Here is a 15,465-nt window from a genome sequence, read left to right as displayed (position 1 = left end):
TTGTGTTTGTGGTAGCCTGTAAAATGATAGCGAGGCCAAGTAAAGTGCATAAACCTCGATTTGATCCTTCGTTGAATGGCCTTGTACCTCTTTGGGATAAGAAAAGGTTGAAGCTCCTCCCTCGGTCCCTCTGTACACTCTCACAAAAAAAGATTCGTTAATATTGGTGTACAACACCAACATGAGATCTTGCGTCAAAAACACCGACATGAGATAGAAGAGAGTAAGAAGGAGAGAGCTAATTGCGATGGCCAAAGGTCTTCCTCCACCTTGCCTTTCTGCCCCTTTAGGCCTTATTCCTTTCATCCATTTAGCTACGACTGATTGATCAGATGAAGCAAGTAGAGAGAGAAGAACCTCGGCGAAGAAGGTGGCAGGTGTGGAGAAGCGGCTAAAGAACCTTGACTCGCCGAGCACCTTTCTTCTAGTCCTTCGTCGCACCGTCTTCTAATCGAATTGTACTTGTGGTGGGACAGCGGGCGGCTGGTGTCGGCGCGCCGCCATTTACTAGGGTAGGGGCGCACAGGTCCCGACTCGTGACGGTTCATTAATTGTTCAACACGTCTCTGATCCATTTCTCCTCTACCCTCCGTTCCAAATTATAAAAGTTTTTGACTTTTTTAGATATATAGTTTTTAAATATACACCATGTCTACATATATAGTAAAAATAATACCTCTAGAAAAAGCGAGAGTATCTAATCTATCTATATCTATACCTAATATTAAAGAGCGAAGAAATTCTTTCATCTCACTTTCTTTTTACTCCCCAAACTACCCCGCGCTCCTCTCGTATCCATAAAAAACCAACGTAAACACGATCCTTGATCACTTCTAACAATCGGTGTTCATATTACCTACCACCAAAGTTAACAATCACTTCCTTCGTCCTACAATGATTCTCAAACCAAAACATCTTATAGGAGGACGAGCTGGCGGCAAAGGTATAACTAGCTAGGATATCGAAAAGGAAAAGGAAAATCCAGAAACGGAAAAGGAAATCCCAAATGAGCACGAGATATCAGAACTAGTGCCACTTTCGACGAGAAAGTCACCCACCACTAAAAGCACGACACCGTTAAAATCCTAGAAAATTTGCTCCCACGAGAAGTTGAACTCAGGACTTGAGATACTACTGAGGCTCTTATAACTACTGGTCGACAAACCCTTTCGCTAAGATCTATCATTGTTGCTGCATTAAATGTTTAAGGTCACCTTTTCCTCAATACTGTAGTTGTCTTAAGCTTTTTTCTCAATATATTGTAGTTGCATATGCATGTCATGTATATGTTTTTTCCTTGTAACTATGCTATGCTTCATGACTATTTTAATTGGACCGATACAAAGATAGATAAACATCACATGCTTACTCGCCTCCGCTTGCAGCTCTAAGGCTTCCTTTGGGAGGAAGGGGCAGCTCAAGTGCACAGCCCAGCGAACAGCAGCCCCGATGGGTATCTGCACCTTCTCATGGCAAATCTATAATGTGCAAAGTAATATCATTTTTGTGTTTAGCTACACGCAAGAACTTTTTGCAGCTGTAAGAATTTGCATGACGTTGTGTTTGCTTGAACCTGTCAAAACAAGACTTTCAAGTGCAACTTCGACTAGTGTGGCCAAATATGCCGCCGGTGAGTCCCACCAAAAAAAAGAACAGATTCTCCAAAAAAAACAAAGATTTATTTTGAGCAGAAAAAAAAAGGAACAAAGATGCCTCTACTTAATGAGTTGTTGGGCTCGAGGTTAGAGCTAGCTCAGGCTCGACCCAGATTTGCTCGCGGGCCAATTGGGCCACCCAAACACAAAAATATTTCGTCCTTCTGGATCCCTGGATGGTGGCCCGAACAAGTACAGGGCCCATTTCTAACCTATCGAGCTGGTCAGGTAAAAACCCTATACCTCGCGGCGCCTCCTTCGCCGTCGCCGTCGCCGTCGCTTCCTTCCCGTCGTCGCCGGCTCGCTTCCTCACCTAGGCGCAGGCAGCCTTGCGTTCGCTCCCCATCATCACCGGCTCGCTTCCTCACCGAGGCTCAGGCAGCCCTGCGTTCGCTCCCGTCGGTCCTCGCTGGGAGCCACACCCAACGGGACAGGGGCGCACCGGCGCCGCCTGCAGGCTCCAGCAATCAATTCGGCGCATCCAAGCACGGCGCCTCCCTCCTCGATTAGGCTCCTCGGTGGCCTGTTGTTCTAGGCAGGTGGGAAGGCGGGAAGGATGTTCACGCTGAGCCAGATCGAGCACGACCTACCGATGCCGCCGCACCTGCTGAGCCGCCCCCTCCCCGACGCCATCAAGACCGAGCTCGAGAGGCTCTTCTTGGACAAGGTAACGCGGATGTCGGTTCCGTTTAGCCGTGGCATTAGCATTGTTTGGAATTTTTGCTCGGAGTGCAGCAATACTCGGACTAAACCCATTTGCTCACAACATCTTGGTGGTTCCTAAATGTGTGTATCTGTTTGCGTTTCGCGTACGATGCAGGTAATCGCAAACCTTGGGCTGTGCGTGTCTGTCTATGATATCAGATCCATTGAAGGTGGTGCCATCCATCCAGGAGAGGGCTGCTCGACCTATAAAGTAAAGCATGCCTTGTGTATCTCTTATTATGTTATATTATATTCTTGGTATAGTAATATGCTTGCATTAAATGTTTTATTGAAGGTAAGTTTGTGGAAGTATTGTGATTCCCATAAAACGTGACCTTCCAAATCATGCGACATGGGTGCTGCTATGTTGCCTTTTTCACACTCTTTAATTTGTGATAAATTGCAAGCAAGATGTGAAATCTCAGTTAATATTTATCTTTTGTCCAGTTTCCTTCTAATTGGTGCTCACTAATTACTTAAAACTGTTTCTAGTAGTGCTTAGCATTTGGTTGCTGTGCTAGAGCGGAAATATTAGCTTTTTTGATTTATCCTATTGTTGTTTTTTCTTCTCTTCATGTATGAGTATGATAGCTACTTGCCCATCACTTGAAAGGCAAAATATGCATATTTTCCCAGCATTTTTCTCTTTCCAATGGCCTTGCCACTGAGGCACTTAGCAATTTAGTTCAAAAACCGTGATGGTTCCCAGGCTGTATTTTCTAATTGATTATTTTTAGTTATGATGCTAAGATCCAGTTCTTCCATTTGTCAAAAAAAACAATGCTAATTAGTTTGTTGACATGAATTTGTAATCTAGAGTGTTGCTACCTAGTAATGACTTGATTTCAGTATAACAAGTTACGATACATGGTTATTGTAATTTCTTTGCTGAATGGTAATGAAATTTGGGTTTCCCGTTGTAGAAAAAAAAAGTTATGATACACGAAGAACCCTTTCTAACTAGAATTACACACCTTTTTAACAGTGATACCCTTTCTTCCAGTATTGTATATTTGTATTATTATAATATATCTGATCTCTGCAAAGTTATTTATTTCAATTCTGGGGCTTCCTACACTTTGCAAATTATGCTCAGGATTTCCTTGTTCCTGTTTTGGATAGGTTTCATTTCGTTTGCTGATGTTCAAGCCTTTTAATGGGGAGGTTCTTGTTGGGAGGATTATTGGATATGATGATAAGGGGTTGCAGGGTGAGTTCATTTGGAGAACTGCTTCAGTAGAAACCTCTTGATTCCTGCCCTCATGTGAACTGTCCATGGTCCTTTCTGGTGCTGTATTTTAGCTTTCTATAATAACTTTACTTTGCATTTTGTTCATACTTTCAAAATTGTATGCCCTAACTTTTAAACAAAAGGTCCAAATGGTTTGCTCATGTCTAATCTGTGCCATGCATGAATAAATTTTAAGCCTATTAGCCTAACACTTCCAAACTAAATGTTTTATTGGAAATATTAATTTCATTTTTACAAGCATGGTGCATTACCTGGTTGAAATGGTTGCTACAAAATTTAAATGCTCCATTCCTGTTCTGAGAATTAAATGAAACATCAAATACGTATGATATCGTCGTAACTACATTAGAAGGGCAGGCCTGGTGTAGTGGTGAGAGCTGTCTCACTAAGTCACCAGGTCGTGGGTTCGAAGCAGCCTCTCCGCAAATTTTGCGGGGGAAAGGCTTGTCTCGGTTTATCTCTTCCCCAGACCCCACTCATGTGGGAGCCTCCGGCACTGGGTCTGCCCTTTATCGTCGTAACTACATTGCTTTTAGCTAATAGACCTGGTTCTTTTGCAGTTTCACTTGATTTCTTCAGTGACATTTCCATACCTGGACACTTGATGCAGTTTGGCACAGTAAGGTTGTGCACCACCTGTTTTGCTAATTTATTGTGGCAGTATATAAATCACTAGTATTATTTAAAGTTGATATGTGCTTCTGGAGTTATATTGTACAATTTAGTTTTGGTTTGTCTTGAAGGGCAGGCCTGGTGCAGTGGTGAGAGCTGTCTCACTGAGTCACCAGGTCGTGGGTTCGAAGCAGCCTCTCCGTAGATTTTGCGGGGGAAAGGCTTGTCTCGGTTTATCCCTTCCCCAGACCCCACTCATGTGGGAGCCTCCGGCACTGGGTCTGCCCCCTTTTTTTGTTTGTCTTGAAGTAGCATTTCAACCACTCATCCTTTTACATCTGTAGTATGACCTAAATTATGTTAGTTATCATGTCAGTGTATAGTGTACTCCATTCGACTAATTGTTATGGGACTGTAAAACCATTACATAGCCTGTGAGAAACTAAAATGAAATTTGACTTGGGAAAAAAATTACGGAAAAAGATTGCTCTCTCCAGCATGTAGGTAGCACTTTCAATGCAGTTAAAAGAACCTTAGTTTAACTTATTGCATTGATGAAACACTGATCTTTTCCTCTGTTTCTGAAGAAAGTATTTTCTGCATAAAGTTCAGTGTATTTTTCTTTAGTTCTCATCTGTGTTCACTGTTCATTGAATTTCCAGGGGACCAGATGGTAGGTGGATGCTGAAGACTGAAGATGGTGATGAGCTTTATCTAGATCTAGATGACGAGGTACATCAAATGTGTGCTTTAGTTTAGTTTTTGTTTATTGCAAAACAATGACTACTTCCTATGGTTGCTGCCCCGACCAAACTCGTGACCAATCCAAACATTGTACAGATAAGGTTCTTGGTTTCTAGCACAAAATACCCACCTATCCCAATTGACCAAAAGGAGGATGACCCACCATTTGCTCCAATGCAGATTGTTGTAAGCATCTACATCTATCCTCATTCTGTATGGTAGTTTCTTGAGCATTGCTTCAAGTTGTACTTGCATAAGTTTTTTTGTTGTATCTTATAAGCTGTGCCAGTTATTTTATTCTGACATGTCTCATCCAATTTGGTGGCTTGATAGTTGATATTTTATAATTTCGGAGTGAAGCCCATGTGGGCCTTGGATAGTTGGATAACACAAAAACATTTCTAATCCCATAATATGGACTTTGCTTCTTTGATTCCCTTATTCTGTCAAATATAACCTCTTTGCATATGCCTTTCGAGAGAATTATTCTCTTAATATGCTGAATGTTGTCTTTTCATGCTTTTTGTGTAAGCACTTCCCTGTATGCATATTGTTGTGCATATGCAGCCTGACTCTGTTTATATTCATGTATGGTGATTTCTGATTAATATCATGCTTTGGCAAATGACTTCCGTGTTGGATCTACAAATTGTAAACCATTGTTTTGCTTACATGACATTTATTCATTTTATATCTTATAAGCTGAGCCAGTTATTTTGTTGTGATGTGGTATCCAATTTGGTGGCTTGATATGTTATAGACCTATGTTGAAGCGAAGACATTGGGCCTTAGTTTCATTAACGTGTCTAGTGTCGTTCAGTGTACGAGAAACGTTAATTCCAAGTTGTCAGTGCATGACTGTGTTTACATGTGGGAAGTGGAGACGTCATGTGAAGCTTGTGATAGATGGCAAGGCAAAAGTTGCGAGGTCATGTGAAGCTAGCTGGTATTTTTTGGGTGCACATTGCTTTACTTGTGTCTGCATTGCAACTTGTCATTGCCATGTCAAACCTGCCACCGTGCCATGTCATTATGCAGTGTCAAATCTAGCACACTTTATACACGATTCCTTGCATAGTCTATGCACAAAAGTAATGTTATTTGCTATGCATTCCATGCATCATGCATGGTGTCAAATCTAGAACGCGGAACACACAATTCCTTGCATTGATAAACTACATAAATAGACGAATCCCATAATCTGGATCGTATTATGCTCTGATTCCCTTATTCTGTCAAACATAACATCTTTGCATGCCTCTTGAGAGGATTATATTATACTAATATACTGAATTTTGTCAGTTCATGTTTTGGTGAGTAAGTGTGGTAATGTCTCTGCAGGGAAGTATTAAAGGAGATGGCCTTGGTCTTCTTGCTTGGTGGGCAGCTGATGAAGAGGAGGGGGAGGAGGCGGCAGAGCAAGAGCAATAGCATTGTGTTGCTCTAGGGCGCACTTCGTGTAGTTTACAAAACCAGCCTGGTAGCATGTGTAGTGTAGGTCAGATTCCTAGGAGAAATTATGTATGTATGTAATCCCCTGAAATTTTCTGAATATCTGTCACTATATAATCTGATAGCACAGAGATCTCTCCCTGTAAGAGCATTCAGCAGGCCGACACCATAGAAGTTCACTTCTAACCAGTGCTTGGTGTTACTCCCCAGCTAACAGCTGGGTAAAAGATCTTGGAGTGGTGAAACCGATATCTGATGTATAATTTTCCTGTGAAGTGTAAAAGTGGTGGACACGGTGCAACTCCCCAAGCCGGACTTGATATTTTTCCAGTCACATGGTTGGCACACTTTATTGTCTTTTGCAGCTTGGCGGCTGAAAAAAATGCATGTTTGCGATATTTTCAGACCACCTAGCTGGGTTGACAAATGTTTGGTGAACCTGGTCTCTTGTTGAGCGGTTCTTTTGTTGGATGTGGATTCCACCGTAGATATTTCGTGGTATGGAAATTGGCAAAGTTGAAACAAAATCTGTGGCTATACCATTTCCTGGAGTTCAATCATCGAAAGAATCGTCCATGTGTGAAATACAAAAATACGGTTTTTTCTCGACTGTAGTAGAATGTAAATTTGCTACTTTGCAAGATAGTTGGACAATCAAGCTGATAGATCAACACACAAGATGAAAGTAGCAAAGTCGCAGCTGCTAGCACTCTAGAATTGTGCTATTACTATTGAAAATAGTAGCGATTAACGGGCAAGATGGCAATGGTAAACAACAAATAGTCTAAAGATCGACGAATCATGGATGGATGTTGCAGTATTTTTTTTTTAATTTGAAGAGCTACCGACAAGAGCTTTGCCAGGCATGTATGGACAAAGAAGAAGACTACAACACAATAAACCATGTATTGATAAAGAAGACTACAACACCACAAACCCACACAACGACAATAACCAAAGAAACATTAATTCAAAGAGCTACCGACAAGAGCTTTGTCGGGCATGTATTGTATGGATACAGAAGAAGACTAGAACACCACGAACCCACACAATGACAATAACCAAAGAAACCTAAGCACCGACGACGAAGGATCACCCTATGCGGGTGAGACAAGTTTCTGTTGGGGGAGGGGGTTTCAACAACAACGCCTCGGCTGTGACGTCCTTGGACACCGCCATCTTCAACCGGGAGGCACTAATTTAAAATTTTGTATCTTCAATTTGCATGCTGTTCTCAGTTCATATGTGTGTGAAATATTGCTGCTTGGCGCTTGCTCTGACTCTTCAGTAGGTGACCCTGACGCCGTTGTATCTGAGGATCTCACCGATGAGCTCCCCCTTGCCGGAGCCGACGTAGCGGCCGACGATCTGGCCGTCCCTGATGAAGACGAAAGTGGGCACCTCGACGATTTTCATGTCCCTGAGGAACTCCATGCAGCTGTCGTTCTCGTCGCCGTTCATGCGCGCGAAGACGGTGTTGTCGACCATGGACCGCGACAGCTTCAGCACGGTGGGGTACACCTTGACGCAGGGTCCGCAGTGCTTGAGGCCGACGTCCAGCACGACGAGCTTGCCCTTGTCGCCGCGGTGTTGGTTGATGAGCGCCTCCACGTCCTCCCGCGAGTGCAGCTGCACCACCGCCGAGTGGCTGTCGCCGTAGTAGAGGACGTCGCCGGCGAGCCGCTCGGGGCCGATGGCCTCCTCCTCGTGCACCTTCTCGGCGCCCTTGTAGAAGTTGAAGTGGGGCACCTGCGTGATGCCCTCCCGGCGGAACAGCTCCTTGGTGGCCTCCGACTCGTCGCCCAGGACGAGCAGGAAGTCGACGTCGCCGCAGGTGCGGCTGAGCTGCACCATGGTCGGGTAGATCTGGCTGCTGCTCTCGCTGTCGCTCGCCGCGAACTCTACCACCACCAGCCGGTTCTTGGCGGCCTTGAGCGCGTCGTCGAACTCCTGGGTGCTGTGCACCCTGACCACGCGCTCGTGCTTGCTCGACGGCGCCGGCTGCGCCTTCTCGGCGCCCGAGACCGCCGCCCTCGGCGTGGGCAGCACAGCCGCCCGCCCCGTGCGGCTGATCTGGGCGGGCAAGAACCTGACGATCTTGGCGCCGGTCGGCACGGCGCTGCGCAGGCTAGCGGTTGCCGCGGACCTGGTGGCGAGGGTGGACGGGAAGGTGGCGGTGGAGGCCATCGCTGGTGTGCTGAACTTGCTGCTGAGGAACAGAGAACTAGAGAAGGGAGGTGGAAGATGGGATGGGCCAGAAATCGGATGACACAACCACACAGGTAGCCGCCACTTGCCTGTGGCTGCTATTTCATCCAACATCCACCCAAAGGTGGCCACTTGCTTGTGGTTGCTATTTCTTCCGTCCTAGACTTTTCGATCTGGGTCCTGATTATTTGATCTTTGCACTTTTGTTGGCTTCTGCTTGGGTGATTTGGCGCCGACAAATTCAAGTGGCTACTTTACGAGCCCATCATCGGTGTGGCAGGCAATCCTGGTCACCAAATAAGACACTTGAAATTAATGGTCCGGATTGCTACCTAGCTAAACATTGTTATAAAAAAAATCAACAAGTACTTCGTCCTTTTGAAAACCTAAGAACTGATAAAATTACTCCACATGACTATTTTTTTCAAAAGCATGACGGACATGATCTCGCCTATGTGTACACTCGTATTTGAATTGAATGCATGACGTGTGTCCTGTCAGTAGAAAACACACACTCCATCAACTTCTACAATTAATTAAAGCATGGAAAGCATCGAGATACAAGAGAGGAGTGAATTTGGTTAATTCTAAAATTCTATGCAATAATTAAACCATATATTTAGTGCACTTCACCCCTTGCGTCTAGAAAGTGTTTCTAATGTTCTACCGCACAAAAGTTTTGCAACCTAAGTTTTAACCCTACTCCAGCTGTTTACACCAAAATTTAGAAGGAATCTCACAGAGACTTAAAAGCTTCTAAGATCATGTCATCAAAGAAGCAATTACGTGCAGATCGGAATTAGCTGATTCGAATGCAGCATCGGAATCGGCTTTCTTCAGGCAGCGCTGACAGATAATGATAAAAGGCTATGATCGGCGTCAGGATAAAACATGATGGACTCTACAAAAGGTGAAAGATTAGGGTCCAAGTTATCTTAAATTATGAATGTTTTCTTTTATGCCAGAAATTTATAACGAATCGTGGTCGAGTAGAATTTATGTTTAGACTCCGAGTATAAATACCAAACCCCGGCTATTGTAAAAGACAATAATCAATCCAATATACAAGTCATTTACTTTTTCGGCTCTGGCCATCTCTTAGGAGTAGGAGTAGAGTAGATCTCGACGAGTTCTTCAGCAAGTACGGCTGCATTGAACCGGTCGACCTCCACTGCTTGTTGTAAGTACCGTCATGGCTTATACCTCTGTTCGTATGGCTGCATCGATCTGATCGACTTCCACTGCAACTCTAGTATAAGTTAGTTATCGATTATTGCCTAGTTCAAGTATGGCTGCATCGATTCGGTCGACCCCCACTGCATGAACTAGATCAAGGTCAAGTTATCGGCTCTACCTTAGAACGACAGTCTTTGGTAGATTCATTAAATAACCGATATTGCTTATTGCTTTCATTATTTATCTAAATTACAATAATATCACTCTGCCCGATTGGGATTGATCTAGATCGGCCTTATATCCTGTTTAGCCCATCATTTATTAATCTAAAACTGATCTAATCTATACATTAAACGATGAGTTATGTTTTATCGGCCGTTTTACATCAATCTTGATCGTGCATAGCGTGCGGTTAAAGCATGTTGCGTCTTGAGTAGATTTATTGGCTAGCGAAAACCGTTCTATGGCCCGTTATCACAGCATATGTGATTCTACCTCACACCCCACTATTAGCACCGTGGAGTGGGGATCATTATTCGATAGGTCTATTCCGGATAAGGCATGACTTTAACTGTGCGCTATGCCTGAATCGGCTGTTTTAGCCGATATCGAGTGCTTTCACAAATAGTTCGCATCATGAGACCGTTGAAGTAAAGGTAGGTTGAAAGATATGTTAGTCCCATAATCTTATTATTGTATTACGGCCTGCATAATTCTGTCTCATGCCCCACTGATATTAGTAATGAGTTAGGATCGTCGAGTCTATTATTATTTCTATGGCCTGCATGATTCTGCCTCATGTCCCACTGGTTATAGCAATAGATGAGATCTAACATGTTCATTAGATTTATCTTTATTAAACGGTTAAATGGTGTTGAATTATTTCTTTATATAAAAAAGGGTTCGGTTGCTTGTAATCATTGGCTCAGCATAAACCAATCATTGTTGATATTTTATTGCCATTGATTAATATTTGCTCAAATAACGATATTTATCTTAAATGATAACTGATTCTTCTTATACAACCCAATGAGCTTTAACCGATTTATTCTCATGAATATGCTGGAATCGACTATTTAGTCGATCTCATTTCATATCGGCTCTCAGAGCCGCACATTCGGGACTGTCTGGCAACACCGGCAAGTTTCACCCTTAATTACTGATAACTTTTCTCTCCTTGTTAATTACAGGGTCAAATTGACTGACAAGTCTCGGGAAGAGTACGCAGGATCGACCATCCATGTGCTGAAGCTAGGCGGATCTATAGCTCTATCGAGCAGACCCTTCCGACTTGCTGCGTGTGTCCTCGGTACGGGACAAAAATTATGTGTTGACACATGTTTTTGGCACGCCCGATGGGACCCTACAATCGTCATGGCGGTTCACAACAACAACGACATTCTTATGCTGCATTATGAAGATCTACCTAATGGGGATAAGGATATCATCAGCAAAGCTACAAAAGAATTTCAAAATAAATGTTTGTTGTCCTACACCAAAACACGTGAAAACACAATTGTTCAGAAATTTCCACTACTAAGAGTTCTGTTATACGGGTAGACAGATACAACTGAAGATGAAGATAGGTGTTTTTTTAAGAAAGTTATAGACAAATGTGTTCATGATGACATATCAAGCTATAACGCAGCTTTCGTGGACATATTCCACAACACCATAAGAGAGGCGATTCATGGATTTCCAGTTGGTCAAGGCGGACTAGCTTATTATAACATTCTAGATCCATTGACCCAAGAGACTAATCAAGTTGGTACCAGCCATCAAGAAGCGGCACCAGCTAGTAATGGTGATGTCCAGATAGTTCAGGGTTCATCTGAACAGGCTCAAGGAACTACTACGAATCAGATATAGTACAATCCTGGATCGTCAGTGCAACATGTGCAACAGCCAGCAGGGCAAAGTCAGAACCAAGTGATCAATTTTGGCACATCAGGCCACATACCGTCATCGGCTCAAAAAATAACACCATTAATTCAAAGGATCCATAGGGATATAGATACTTATGTCTATAATCAGAGACTTCAAGCAGCAAGCTAGCAAAGGACCCAACAGATCGAGATTCCACAAGGGTATCACTATGGCACGGATTATAACACCCTTCACATGATGCCAAATCTAGGATACCAAGGCACACGGGATTTCAATCCACAGATGGGTCAGCAGGTGTAAAGAAATCCAAATCCGCAAGCTGATAAATTACTGCTGAGGGTGACCGAGATGATGAAGAATCAGTTTAGTCTGAAGCCAAAAGGGTTGACCTTTTTGTACAAACGCCCATATCCATAATGGTATGATTTGATCGTTCTTCCCATAAATTACAGGCTCCTAGAGTTTGCTAAGTTTACTGGCCAAGACAGTACAAGCATGATAGAACATGTTAGTCGGTATCTTACATAATTAGGTGAAGCATCAGTTGAGGATGCCCATCAAGTTTGTTTCTTCTCCTTGTCCTTATCAGGGCCAGCCTTCACTTAGTTTTCATCATTGCCAGTCGATTCTATTGCCAATTAGGCTAACCTAGAGAAGAAATTTCATACATATTTTTACACTGGGACTAGAGAAAAGAAGATTACCGATCTGACAACTATAAGACAGAAGACTAATGAATCAGACACTGAATTTCTTCAGAGGTTCCGAGAAACTAAAAACTTGTGCTTCTTCTTAAACTTGGCCGATGATCAACTAGCTATTTTAGCTGTTCAAGGAATGCTGTCGATGTAGAAAGAAAAGCTACTGGGATAAGAATTTGACAATTTGGGTCAATTGACTCAACGAGTAGTAGCGCTCAATAGCCAATTCTAGAGTATGCGCAGAGATACTCGGTTCTAGAAGAGCACCACAGTAGCCGAAGCTTATGATCCATACTCAGTCGATGACGGCTATGAAGATGAAGAAGAAGAGGTTGCTGCAGCTGAATAGAATTAGGGCAAGAAGACAATAATGGTGCCAAATCCTTGGAGAAGAGGAGTTAAAGAGAGCTATGACTTTGATGTCACCAAATCAGACAAGCTCTTTGATTTCTTATTTGAGAAAGGGCAGATCATGTTGCCCGATGGTCATGTCATGTTGCCCCCTGATCAATAAAGAATAAGAAATTCTACAAGTTCCATAATACTACTTCTCATTCCACCAACGAATGCAGAATTTTTCGGCAGCATATATAGAGGGCTATTCAGCAGGGGAGGCTCAAATTTGATACGCCTCAGAAAATAAAAGTTGACGATAATCCTTTCCTAGGAGATCTAAACATGGTTGATGATGGGCTATTCAAAGGAAAACCTAAGGTCCTAACATCAACCAAATCAAAAGAAGCTGGAACAGTCGATCCCAAGATGTAAATATCGGCTGACAAGTACAGAGAGATTAGAAGACATCGTGCCGAGCAAAAGAGCCGATATGAGCAGGGGGAGACATCAAAAGCAGAGATGACAAAGCCGCGGGTTGTCTCTGATTCTGTTGAATAAGTGGCAGCGGTAGATAGAAAATGATTATCAGCATTAGTTAAAGGATCAAGCGTACCAGCATCAACTGAAAGAAGAGAGGTATGAAAGGAAACAAGCCGAATTACATTAGAATTGTTCTTTCTTCAGACATTGCTGGAATGAAGGTTTGAAGTTGCCTACCAGACATGACTATCCAAAATGTAGCAATTAATATCGAGAGTATAGGTAGTCTCAAACCAGCCGTCGGTCTATCCATGCTCAAGATGCATATCAACATAATAACATGGATCGACGCTTAAAAAATAAAAGTGTTTATGATTAGCTTGGAAAAAGAGTTGTTGACCAGGACTGGGCTGATCATGAAGAGAAAGACAATAAAAGAAAATATGTTTGGTAGAAGGGCCAATGGTGTCCAGAAGGTTTAACAAAAAGCCAGAAGAGAAGGGTGCGACGTCTAAGGAATAAAGAGATGGAATAGGCTCAGGCATCTGGTAAACCTCAAGTATGGCATACCAAGTAGACAGCCGATAGAAAGCAACCATTGGCTAATATCCAAATGGCTTTTCTGTTGCCATTAGAATTCAGAGCTCTGGTAGATCAAGAAGTCTATTCGGATTTCAATGAATCAGAGTATGGGGAGATAGTTGCCAAGTTAACGGTTGTACAACAAGCAATATTTGACAACCTAGTCAAACATCGGCACTTAAAAGCGTTATATATGAAAGGTTTTATTGATGGAAAGCCGATGAACAAAATATTGGTGAACGGAGGTGCTTTTATCAATCTTATGACTTACACTACTTTTTTGTAAACTTGGCAAAGTACCAGAAGATCTGATGGAGACTGACATGATGCTTAAAGACTTTAGAGGTAATACGTCTAAGACCTAGGGGCAATAAACATTGAACTAACAATCGGGAGCAAGACTCTGCTCACAACATTCTTCGTCATCGATGGAAAAAGGGTCATACAGTTTGCTCCTCGATCACGATTGGATTCATGCGAACTGCTGTATACCATCGACCATGCATCAGTGTTTGATTCAATGGCATGGAGATGATGTCGAACTAGTTCATGCTGATGAGTCCATGAGCATCGCAAGAGCCGATCTAGTCTTTTGGGAACTAGGAGACTTTGAATGTTTTTCTAGCAAGTCATGGGAAGGAGGCTTCATTAAGATCAGCAATAAAAGCCAACAGCCGATGCAAGCGATCGGCTCTAAGAGTTTGTTTTAGTAGAAAAGTCACGGCTTCACGCCGGCCGTCAGATTAAAGGAAAAATAAGCATTGAGTCTTGGAGATGGATTTAGGCCGACGTATGTTAATGCTGAGTCAAACTGTAAGCACGATTCAGAGTTAATGGATTTCTTAAAGAAGTTCTGTTTCACTTAATAGGATGCTTGACCTGGATTAATTAATCGTTTGACCTTTGATATGAAAAGTTCTGTGGGGTGTTATCCTAACATTTGATCAACACTTGATAGCCGATTCGTTCTTAGCTCTAATAGCCGGTACCAGGAGGGTATCACCTCTAGTTCAAAAAAATAAAAATCTTCAAAGACAATGAAAGCCGATATGATATGTATCACCTATAGAGCAAAAACAAAAAGCAAAAAACAGTCATACATAAGGGCATTGCACTGAAGCGTATATATGAAAGAACAAGAGTCTTTGTTCATCAGATTACCCTAAGTATAGACTAATCAAAGACCTTGTTCACCACATCCTGAGCAGATGTGATGTCTACTATGGCCTCCGCTACCATGATGAATTCTTCGAGCAGGTCCTCATGCCCTCAGGGCCATCGCCCATTGGAAAACCAGTCTCCATGGCATGGAGCTCATACCTAGTTTAGACTTGTGCCACGGTCAGCGCCAATGCTGCACCATGACGAACGCCATGGAGGGTGATTTCCTGAACACAGACCGAGATGTCTTGGAGACGAGCGTCGATAGGGGAACCCCGCGCATTGATGGCGTCCATGGCCACATTCATCGCCAATTGGAGAGACTCTAACTACACTGTTAGGGCTAATAGTCATAGGAAGAAAAGATTATCAAGATAAAGATAATGGAAATCAGAATGAGGCGTTCTTGGAATTTATCTTACCCACCACCATGATGTCATACTCGGCCAGCCGTGCTTGGACGGCGCTGCCCTCTTCCTTAGCCACATGAAGGGCAGCCTAAGAGACCCCAAGG

General features: G+C 43.0%; 2 protein-coding genes across 2 annotated transcripts; one reads left to right on the top strand and one right to left on the bottom strand.

Annotated features, from left to right (window-relative positions):
* The first annotated feature begins 1,870 nt into the window (after positions 1 to 1,870).
* LOC136552338 (DNA-directed RNA polymerase III subunit rpc8-like) lies at positions 1,871 to 6,758 on the top strand. Its single transcript, XM_066543877.1, has 7 exons — positions 1,871 to 2,322; positions 2,476 to 2,571; positions 3,483 to 3,570; positions 4,173 to 4,236; positions 4,887 to 4,956; positions 5,065 to 5,154; positions 6,310 to 6,758. Exons 1-7 carry the CDS (start codon positions 2,212 to 2,214, stop codon positions 6,397 to 6,399), a joined length of 609 nt encoding a protein of 202 aa, XP_066399974.1. The 5' UTR covers positions 1,871 to 2,211; the 3' UTR covers positions 6,400 to 6,758.
* Positions 6,759 to 7,371: 613 nt separating this feature from the next.
* Positions 7,372 to 8,767, bottom strand: LOC136552337 (thioredoxin-like protein CDSP32, chloroplastic). The gene has a single exon (XM_066543876.1). The coding sequence runs from the start codon at positions 8,740 to 8,742 to the stop codon at positions 7,705 to 7,707; it is 1,038 nt and encodes a 345-aa protein (XP_066399973.1). The 5' UTR covers positions 8,743 to 8,767; the 3' UTR covers positions 7,372 to 7,704.
* Between the last annotated feature and the right edge of the window lie 6,698 nt (positions 8,768 to 15,465).

The sequence above is a fragment of the Miscanthus floridulus genome, chromosome 4 (genome assembly GCF_019320115.1).
Source record: "Miscanthus floridulus cultivar M001 chromosome 4, ASM1932011v1, whole genome shotgun sequence".
NCBI lineage: Eukaryota > Viridiplantae > Streptophyta > Magnoliopsida > Poales > Poaceae > Miscanthus > Miscanthus floridulus.
The sequence above is the reverse complement of the archived record's forward strand: the minus strand, read 5'-3'. Positions and strand labels throughout refer to the sequence as shown.

Coding starts and splice junctions, on each gene's coding strand:
- LOC136552338 (XM_066543877.1), top strand. CDS start 2,212: ATGTTCACGCTGAGCCAGATCGAGCACGACCTACCGATGCCGCCGCAC. Junction 2,323..2,475: donor AGAGGCTCTTCTTGGACAAG/GTAACGCGGATG, acceptor CGTACGATGCAG/GTAATCGCAAACCTTGGGCT. Junction 2,572..3,482: donor AGGGCTGCTCGACCTATAAA/GTAAAGCATGCC, acceptor TGTTTTGGATAG/GTTTCATTTCGTTTGCTGAT.
- LOC136552337 (XM_066543876.1), bottom strand. CDS start 8,742: ATGTTGGATGAAATAGCAGCCACAGGCAAGTGGCGGCTACCTGTGTGG.